At 33.9% G+C, this 9,695-nt stretch overlaps 1 protein-coding gene across 3 annotated transcripts; it reads left to right on the top strand.

The window, feature by feature from the left end:
* Window positions 1-2,208: 2,208 nt before the first annotated feature.
* On the top strand, window positions 2,209-9,560 carry LOC130974314 (calmodulin-binding transcription activator 5-like). 3 transcript variants are annotated; one of them, XM_057899131.1, is made up of 14 exons: window positions 2,209-2,446; window positions 2,616-2,812; window positions 3,855-3,980; window positions 4,349-4,464; window positions 4,791-4,879; window positions 5,068-5,113; window positions 5,331-5,439; window positions 5,745-5,861; window positions 5,936-5,994; window positions 6,573-6,959; window positions 7,097-7,794; window positions 7,972-8,518; window positions 8,702-9,010; window positions 9,087-9,560. In XM_057899131.1, the coding sequence occupies exons 2-14, from the start codon at window positions 2,737-2,739 to the stop codon at window positions 9,147-9,149; spliced, it is 2,742 nt and encodes a 913-aa protein (XP_057755114.1). In that variant the 5' UTR covers window positions 2,209-2,446; window positions 2,616-2,736; the 3' UTR covers window positions 9,150-9,560. The 3 variants fall into 3 exon arrangements, with proteins under 3 accessions (XP_057755114.1, XP_057755116.1, XP_057755115.1); XM_057899133.1 differs by having other exon boundaries at window positions 2,402-2,446; window positions 2,721-2,812; XM_057899132.1 differs by lacking the exon at window positions 2,209-2,446 and having other exon boundaries at window positions 2,519-2,623; window positions 2,721-2,812.
* Window positions 9,561-9,695: the final 135 nt, after the last annotated feature.

The raw sequence follows: 9,695 nt of genomic DNA, 5'->3' as shown, positions 1-9,695 counted from the left end.
AAGAAAGTAGAGATTCGAGAGGATTCTAGCATCTCCACACGCCTATCTGAAATTTCCACCATTAATTTACATAAGTATTTCTATCCTATTTTATTTTCTGTTTATTATTAATTTTCAAACTCATCATAAATCAATTTAATCTGCCTAACTGACAAATACAAGGTGACCATAGCTTGCTTCATACCAGCAATCTCTGTGGGATCAACCCTTACTCACGTAAGGTATTACTTGGATGACCTAGTACACTTGCTGGTTAAGTTGAACGGAGTTGTGTCCACACATAGCCAATAGCCATTAAATAAATCTCATGCAAATATAAAGAGGGTCACAATTTCGTCCACCAATAAAACAAGAAAAAAAAGATGATGATGATGATGATGATGATGATGATGATGATGATGATGATGAAAAAGAAGAAGAAGTAGCAGAAGATGCGGAGGGGAAAAGAAGAGTTTTGAATTATGCATAACTTATCAGCTACATAGACCTAAAATTCTTAAACAATACACTTAAATATGTTCGCGTTACACCCAAATTTGTTGTAAATACAGAAAAATATTTTCTTCAATACAGAACTTTTACATTACATTCAATTCAAACCATCAACGATGAAACATTATTCATCTACAAAATCATAACAAGATAACTAATGATGGAGGAGAAGGAGGAAAAAAAAAGAGAAGAAGAAATTATAATGGAAAAAGAAGGAAGAAGAGGAGAATGATGAGGATGTGATGTTGGTGATGACGATAACGAAAGAGAAAAAGAAGGTACATTAACGGCACAAAGAAAAACGTGCACATATGAATATAAATAACTAATTGTGTAGACTTGTATAAAAAAATAACTTATACGTGGAGGATAATTGTTAATTAATTAATTAATAATACACTAAAATTTAAAAAAGTGGTTAGATATGTAACTTGGTGACTACGGACTTAATTTTGATAAAAACAGCAAATTTATTTTTTTATATACATCCAATTCTTTACTTTTCTTATAAATTCTATGAATAAAAAATATATAAAAAAAAATCAAAAGTACCCTTGAATTTTCAAATATATATTGAGTCAACGATAAACCATTTAAAACCCGTTGATGTTGAACGAGAACCACATTTTTATTAACGCTATGAAGTAATGATGCTATTCATCGGACCTCGGTGATGTAATGGCTTTCTATTTTGAGCGAAAATGCGTTTTTAAGATATATATTAAAATTATTATTATTAAATTATTTTATTTTTTTAATAAATTCATATTAAATATATCCAAAAAATATAATATTATATTTTCCATAAAACCTTTTTTTAATTATCATTTTTAATATGTATTCTGACGACAAACTTTAGGTAAACTTTTTATTTATTGTAGTCTTTTTATGTAGAATGCACTCTCTAGCAACCTGTTTTTGTTTAAAAAATGCATTTAAATTAATTTATACTTAAGAGTGCTAATAATTTTTATTAAAATTTATCTTATTGAATCATATTAAAAATATTAATTTTATAACCAATTAATAATTTTTATTTCTCTTTGTTATTAGATAGTTAAATATTATATATAGATCGAATAAATTATTTTACAATATAAGAACAAAAGCATCAATATTTTTTTGTTTATTTTTTTTCTCTCGTCCAAATACAACAAATTTTTTATTCAACTATATATTTTAACATCATTTCAAAAGCTAACGAATTATAGCTTAAATAATATAGTCTCTCTATACTTATTTAAAAATCGCGAATTCGAATCTCCCTAATTTTAGTAAAAAAAAAAAACCACCTCAAAAAGGAAGAAAGTGAGCAAAGTAAACCCTAAATTCTATCATGAATGTATTATTTACGTGACATCAGTGTCAATCTACTTTATTTAATGGGTGTGTCCTACTATAATCTTTATTTATTAGCTTGTTGATTCTAAATTTATCAATTATAAGAGTATAATAGTCTCTAAATTTATTAACAAAATTGAAAAATAAAAAAATTTAATTGATCATCAATTCATCATATAGAGGAATACAAGATTTTCATCTTCGAATATATGAAAGAATTCTTTTATAAAGCTACAGGCACATCTCTACCCACCAATGCCATGGCACCATGTGACCATGATGAAGAAGTACGTCTTCGAGAATTCATTATTATTAATATCTTAAAAGATTTTTTCACATATTAAATAAAATGAAAGTTTCGACTTTCGAACCAATGGAAAACCTTTATATTATTATTATTATTCCAGGACCCAAAGAAAAACCTTGCAGAAAATAGATGGCTTTCAATTTTTTATTTTTTTGTTTTTAGGAAATGATAAATATAAATATTAAATAATAATAATTAGTTATGATAGTAGTTGATAACAAAAGAGAACAGTGTGTCATTGTTTCAGCTGAGACTATTCTTTCTCTTTTCTTGGAATCCCAACTACAGGCCCTTCTCCACTGTCGGGTAAATTTCTCAACTTTTTCGCTTTTTCTCACTGCCCTTTTGATTTTCCACTTTTCTTTTTTTTTTCTCATTTTTCTTCCTTTATAGATAATATCTTATATTATTAGTTCACTACTTTTGAGTTATTGTTGTCTGAGCTTCTGTTCTTCTTCTGTTGCTTGTTTCTAAGGTTGTAAGGTATGCAATTGTTGAGTTTTTTCTTGTGCTGAGAAGAAGAATAAGAAGAAAGGTGTTGTCAAAAGTGGAGAATTTCTCATAGGTTTGAATTCTTCAGCTCTTCTTCATGTTCAATGATGATGGCGCAGCAACCAAGCTTAACGGGTCAACTTGTGGGTTCAGAGATACATGGCTTCCACACATTGCAAGGTACTTGCTTCAATGCATTCTTCTTCACTCTATCACTCTTTTTTGGACTTGGATTATGCATATGACTTGGTTGACTTGACCCTCAAAACCTTCCTCAAGTTTCAATTTTGAAAATTCCCCCCTTTTGGTTGAAGTTTGAGCTGACTTTGGTTTCTGAAAGTGGAAGTTTGTGATTTTCAGTGCAACCTAGGAGTGGAGGCAAAAGGGGGATAGAGGAAGTGTGAAATTGTGTATTGTGGAGTGTGGACTCTTCACTCTTATGGTGTTTTTGAAAGCAACAACGGAATATGGTTTAGGAAGTACTGGTGGTTGTTTATACCTACTGGAGTTCAAAATCTTTTACTATGTCAGTAGTAATCATTGATGTTTTGACAAATTATTAAGGGGACTCTGGCAACTTCCCAAAGATTTTCTGTTGTTTCTGCTATTAAGGGCACTCTTTCAATGTTTTACACTGATGCTATAGTATTCTTTTACCCTAAAATAACAAAGCATTGTCTATGTGGGGTTAGTTTCATGAATCGAAAGACGTGATAGTGTTCTATAGTGAACTATGTCAATTCCACTAAAATAAAGTTTTGTGAATTCCATGTACTTTCTTCCATATGGGGGATATTTTTGTGGTATTCTTAAGTCAAAAATGTCTAGATTGAGCGACTGTTACTTGTTAGTTTCTCATTTGGCGATGAGCCGAATATGTCAACTTCATGATTTCCACAAGGTGTTCATACAGCATATTGGAACCTCGATTAAATTCTCATTGTGTGTTACCAATAGATGTCAAACTCGCATACTGCTATAGTTTTGTTAGGCTATACCATATTGGAAGGTAACTAATGAAAGGAAATGGTATGAAGGCCTAGCTCTGATGTTTGTTTCAATGCAGTTACGTGTATGAACTTGTATATCGTAAGATGGGATTGAAAGGAAGCTGAGCAACTGACTAACTGACAACACATATATTCATTGTGTATGATTTCTCTTGATTGTGTGCCAGCGGTCAACCTATTAATCATTTCTCTTGATTTGTTTTTCTCAATAGACCTGGATGTTGAAAACACCATGGAGGAAGCAAAGAGCAGATGGCTTCGTCCCAATGAGATTCATGCTATACTCTCAAATTCCAAATATTTCACTATCCATGTCAAGCCAGTGAATAAGCCCAAAAGTAATCATATATTATATCTATCGGCATCAGTTTTCTGTTTGTAAATAGATTTTAATATACCACATCGTTATTTGCAGCTTATTTGTAATTTTCGTAGACTTCTAGGCCCTTCATTCCTGTTGAAGCAATTCTTAGTGAATAGAAAAGATGTTTAATGTATTGACACATTTATGCATCTTCTAGTGTATTTGTCATGTTCATAAAGTCTCCCTAGAGTTGATTTCTGGTATTTCTCTTTCAAAATAAAGATATTTTACTTAGTTGTTTTACATTTAGGTAACAAGTTTTAACTACATTAGACATTGTATATGATTTTGAATAGGATGCAAACCACTAGTGATAATGTTTCTTGTCGTGCTGATAAACAGGTGGTCGTATTATATTATTTGACCGCAAAATGCTTAGGAACTTTCGAAAAGATGGGTACAACTGGAAGAAGAAAAATGATGGGAAAACAGTTAAAGAAGCACATGAGCACTTAAAAGTGAGAATTCTCATTTTCATGCATATTCATTTGTTGTGCTTTCTTCCGTGAATGATATTTTCTTGATGGAAATTTTGATATTTACTTGGTTCAGATATCTCTTATCATCTTGTGTTTGATTTAGGAGTAGGAATTAACTAATAAAGTAGTGTTTGACTATATAATACATTCTTTTTTGCATTCTAAATCTTCAGTTTGTGCAAACTTTACTTCTTTTTTGTTACACTTGAATTCTGATGCTAGATATACTCAGTAATGAATGATGCACATATTATCTGATCTTTTACATTCTTTTTGGTCATTCTGTTTTTCGTTGTATCTTTCAGGTTGGTAACGAAGAAAGGATACACGTATATTATGCACATGGCCAAGATAACCCAGGACTTGTTCGTAGATGTTATTGGTTGCTTGATAAGTATGTATATCTATGTTTAGCTTTATCACTTAAGCCCCCAAATCCAATATGTCATGCATGCCTATATTCTGAACTATGAATCAATATGCAAAGGAATTGGTGGTTATGTACTTTCTTGCATATTTTTCAATTAAACTTGAATAGAAGCACATAGAGTTGTCTTACAATTATATTTATTTTCATTTCAGGAGGCTGGAGCACATAGTCCTTGTTCATTACCGTGAAACACAAGAGGTTGTGTAAATCATTTTCCTTCTTGATTTGTCCTCTTTCTGAATCTATTTTTCTGTAAAAGTTTAACTAAAAAAGGATGCTTTTAAAAGAAGAGTCTTATTCAAATGCATCCTATGTTTATAAGAGAAAGAGAAAGTCTCACACACTAATGCTTAATGTGTCACATGCTATACCCCTTGATCTGGTTAATGAATATAATTAACATTTTATCATACAGTCACAAGTTTCTCCTGTCACACCTGTAAATTCTCATTCTAGTTCAGCCTCTGACCAACCATGGTTATCAGAAGAATTAGACTCAGGGACCAACACTGCTTATGCCAGTGGTAAGAAATACAATTCATACTCTTCAGGTTATCAATATGAACAACTTTTATTACATTTCTTTGAAGCGGGAGACCTTTTAAATGCAGATGTTAAGGGTTTTTAGTGGAAAAATATAGAAGGAAATTTATTGGAAGAGCACATGCAATGCACATATGTCTTTAGTGATCAAACATTTTTATTCCTCCCACTACCACCATTTGTGTTACTTTTAGTTTATGCTGCTATGTACCAGTGCTGCCATCTTGGTTTATGTAGTTTTTCTTCCCTTGACTAGGTATTATGTTTTCATTCCTTTTATAAACAGGATTTAATGACAATTTGACGGTTGAGAGTCATGAAATGAAGCTTCATGAGCTTAATACACTTGAATGGGATGACCTCGTGCTTTCAAACGACAACACCTCTACAATAGCCACTAGTGGTAATTGTTTGTGCTCTATTACTTGTTCGGAAAAAATCTTGTGACTCTATTACATCAAATTTATCTTTTTGCAGGAAATGTTCAATCCTTTAATCAACAAAACCAAAGTTTTCTGAAAGGGAGCTCTGGCAATGTAAGATGATATATTTTCTTTTAAAAAAGGAAGTGAATCACCATTAACAAAAGGATGAAATATGCTCTTAAAATAAAAGGAACGAACAAAATGAAATATTCAAGAATGCAGCAAAAAAGCTGCACAAAAACTACAAGAATCTGGGCTATTATTACTGCTTTTAAATTCATCTTTCGTATCAGTCATCCTCTTCATAGAATCTTTGTAAAAGGAAGGGCTTTATTGAATTTGATTGACATAATTTCGTAGATGCTTGGGCCTTTTGCATGTATAATGTCTCACTGCTGAATTTTATCTATTAGTATCAGTGAGTTCAAAATTGGTTTTCCTTCATAATTTTTGAAATCATCAACAATGACGAAGGCATGGTTGTTTGGTGTTCTTCCCTCCCCTCCCCCCCAACTGTGCACGCAGGGCCCTTGTTTATGTTGGACTAAGTATTACAACTATTTTATGGAGGCTGGAGAACCTGGTTTCATATATTATATATTTGTAAATAGACAGTAAAAGTACATAACTTTTTTGTTGGTATAGATTAAATTGTGTTGCTCATTTATTTCCTCTTGTTTTTCTACCAGGTAGCAAGCAATTTGGTTCCAGAAATTCATTCTTTCAGTAAGTTAGCTCAGCCAATTGTTGAGAGCAATAGTGTTCCTTACAGTATTCCAGATAGTGTTGATTTTCAGAGGACTTCTCCTATCTCTTTAGCTGGTGTTGATTCCTCGAACACTTTGGTAAATCCAACCTTGCAAAGTCAGGACAGCTTTGGAATGTGGATAAACAATATGATATCTGATTCGCCACCTTGTTCTGTTGAGTCAGCTCTTGAATCCTCAATTTCTTCGTCGGTTCAGGGGCAATATTCATCACTGGTGGCTGGTAATCAGCTATCTTCTCTGCCTGAACAAGTATTTACTATCACTGATGTGTCCCCGACATGGGCTTCTTCCACCGAGAAAACTAAGGTTTGCCTCTGCTATATAATATTTGCTTGCGAAATCTGGGTCTCCGTGAGGAGTATTGTTAAAAATGGCATTTTCAATGTGTTATCATGTGTAGCACAGTTATGACTAAACTCTCTGAGTCCCTTTGCTTTTTGCAGATCCTTGTAACTGGTTTATTTCATAATGACTATCAACACCTTGCAAAGTCCAATCTATATTGTGTCTGCAGTGATGCAAGTATTCCTGTAGAAACTGTTCAGCTTGGAGTCTACCGATGCTGGGTATCACCGCATTCTCCTGGATTTGTGAATCTCTACTTGAGCTTTGATGGCCGTAAACCAATTAGTCAAGTTGTTAACTTTGAGTATCGGACACCACTATTGCACGATCCTACTGCTTTTATGGAACAGAAATACGACTGGGAAGAATTTCGACTTCAAATTAGGCTTACTAATTTGCTTTTTGATACAAAAAAGAGCCTTGATATTTTCTCTAGTAAAGTGTCACCCAAGTCGCTGAAAGAGGCTAGGAAATTTGCCTTTAAAACATCTTTTATTTCTAAAAGCTGGCAATACCTGATGAAATCAACTGAGGAAAATACAATTCCATTTCCACAAGCAAAAGATGACTTGTTTCAAATTGCTTTGAAAAACAGATTAAAGGAATGGCTTTTGGAACGAATCAGCTTAGGTGTTAAGACTACTGAACATGATAAACAAGGGCAAGGAGTAATTCATTTGTGTGCAATTCTGGGATATACTTGGGCTGTTTCTTTATTTTCATGGTCCGGCTTGTCTCTTGATTTCCGTGACAAATTTGGATGGACAGCTCTACACTGGGCAGCATATTATGGAAGGTTTGATACACAAACCCTACTTGATTTAAGTATCAGCTCATCTGTGAGTCGGCAACCGCATTTTACCTAAATGGCTTCATTGTTTTCGTTTTCAATTATTTTGTTATAATCTATTGATGAATGATGAAAGTCAATGAACTTTTCATTGTTTATTCCATTTTGTAATTGTGTCTGCAGGGAGAAAATGGTTGGAACTCTTTTGTCTTTTGGGGCAAAGCCAAATTTGGTCACAGATCCAACTCCCCAAAATCCTGGTGGATGTACTGCTGCTGATCTTGCTTATATTAAGGGCTATGATGGGTTAGCGGCTTATCTTTCAGAAAAGTCTCTGGTCGAGCAAGTCAATGACATGAACCTAGCCGGAAATATCAGTGGCCCACTGGAAACCACCACAGTGGATATAGGAAACACTGAGAACCTTACCGAGGACCAACTCTATCTCAAGGAGACACTGGCATCTTACCGCACTGCAGCTGAGGCAGCAGCACGGATACAATCTGCATTTAGGGAGCACTCTCTGAAATTGCGATCTATGAAAATTGAATCTTTAAGTCCAGAGGATCAAGAACGCCAAATAGTGGCAGCAATGAAGATCCAGCATGCTTTCCGCAACTATGAGACAAGGAAAACGATGGCAGCTGCTGCTCGAATCCAATATAGATACCGTACATTTAAGTTGAGAAGAGAATTTCTCCACATGAAACGCCAGGTTATTAGAATTCAGGTATGAGCTGCTCTTTCTCCATGAAAATTGATTGTTTATTAACATGACTTGTTCAACAAGTCATGAGGGTATTCTCATCCAAGGACTTGTGCACATTTGACCGGTTGATTATTTTCCTTCTACGTTGCGTCTTATTATAGTTTACATTGAGGAGGAAGATTAATTGCATGTATTCCAATGCAGGCTGCTTTCAGGGGATTTCAAGCCAGGAAGCAATATCGCAAAATTATTTGGTCTGTTGGAGTGCTTGAGAAAGTAATCCTGCGTTGGCGTTTGAAGAGAAAAGGTTTCCGTGGTCTCCAGGTCAATCCTGACCAAGAAATGAAAGATGAGACACAGGGAAGCGACATAGAGGAGGACTTCTTTAGGACTAGTAGGAAACAAGCTGAAGAACGTGTTGAGAGGTCTGTCGTGCGTGTACAAGCCATGTTCCGTTCTAAGAAGGCACAAGAAGAGTACAGAAGGATGAAGCTGGCACATAATCAAGCACAGGTGACTTATATGTGCGAATTTTGTTGATATGATTTGATTTCACTTGTTTACTGAATTTTAGATTTGCTTTGTGCAGCTGGAGCTTGAATTTGAAGAACTACTGATTTGTGGAGATGACATGATAACGGAGAAGCAGTAAACTTGTTAAAAGAGTTCTGTAACAAACTAGTGATAGGTTGGTGCTATTTTGTATAGCTTGTATGTATATCTTGTAAATTTATCAGTGTAGATTTTAATTCATGAACCTTTCAAAACGCTTTGATGTATATTCAATGGATCATGTATGAAGCTTTCATGTGCAGTGTAATTTAACTCTATGGTGGGTGCTTCTGATGAAGATGTTTCTTAAGGAGCACCCCTTCTAGAGTTGAATAGATATCATTATTGTAAGAGCCGAATACCTGCATGATCTTACATGGCTCCTAAACCTATCCCTTCTGTCCAATTGTAGCATTAATATTTCTTACAACAATTAGAACAATTGATGGAAATTATGGTGATGATTGAATAAAATATGGTGGTTGGGTGTGCATCATATAATTTTTTGACAATTAATTTCTGATAAGATTTCGGCCAGCTACCAATTTGTTTCAATAGTTAGAATTATGTCGTCATGTGGAGCTAGGCCTTTGTTTAAACGTTGATGGAGTGGTAGTTGGCATTATGAGATATGTAATTGTTTGAG

This window comes from Arachis stenosperma, chromosome 4 (assembly GCF_014773155.1).
Source record: "Arachis stenosperma cultivar V10309 chromosome 4, arast.V10309.gnm1.PFL2, whole genome shotgun sequence".
NCBI lineage: Eukaryota > Viridiplantae > Streptophyta > Magnoliopsida > Fabales > Fabaceae > Arachis > Arachis stenosperma.
This window is presented reverse-complemented; position numbering and strand designations above follow the sequence as displayed.

What these genes read in the sequence shown, in the direction of transcription:
- LOC130974314 (XM_057899131.1), top strand. Translation starts at nt 2,737, where the DNA reads ATGATGATGGCGCAGCAACCAAGCTTAACGGGTCAACTTGTGGGTTCA. An exon ending in TGTTATTGGTTGCTTGATAA is followed by an intron (nt 4,880 to 5,067) that starts GTATGTATATCT and finishes TTTTCATTTCAG; the next exon opens with GAGGCTGGAGCACATAGTCC. An exon ending in TGGGCAGCATATTATGGAAG is followed by an intron (nt 7,795 to 7,971) that starts GTTTGATACACA and finishes TTGTGTCTGCAG; the next exon opens with GGAGAAAATGGTTGGAACTC.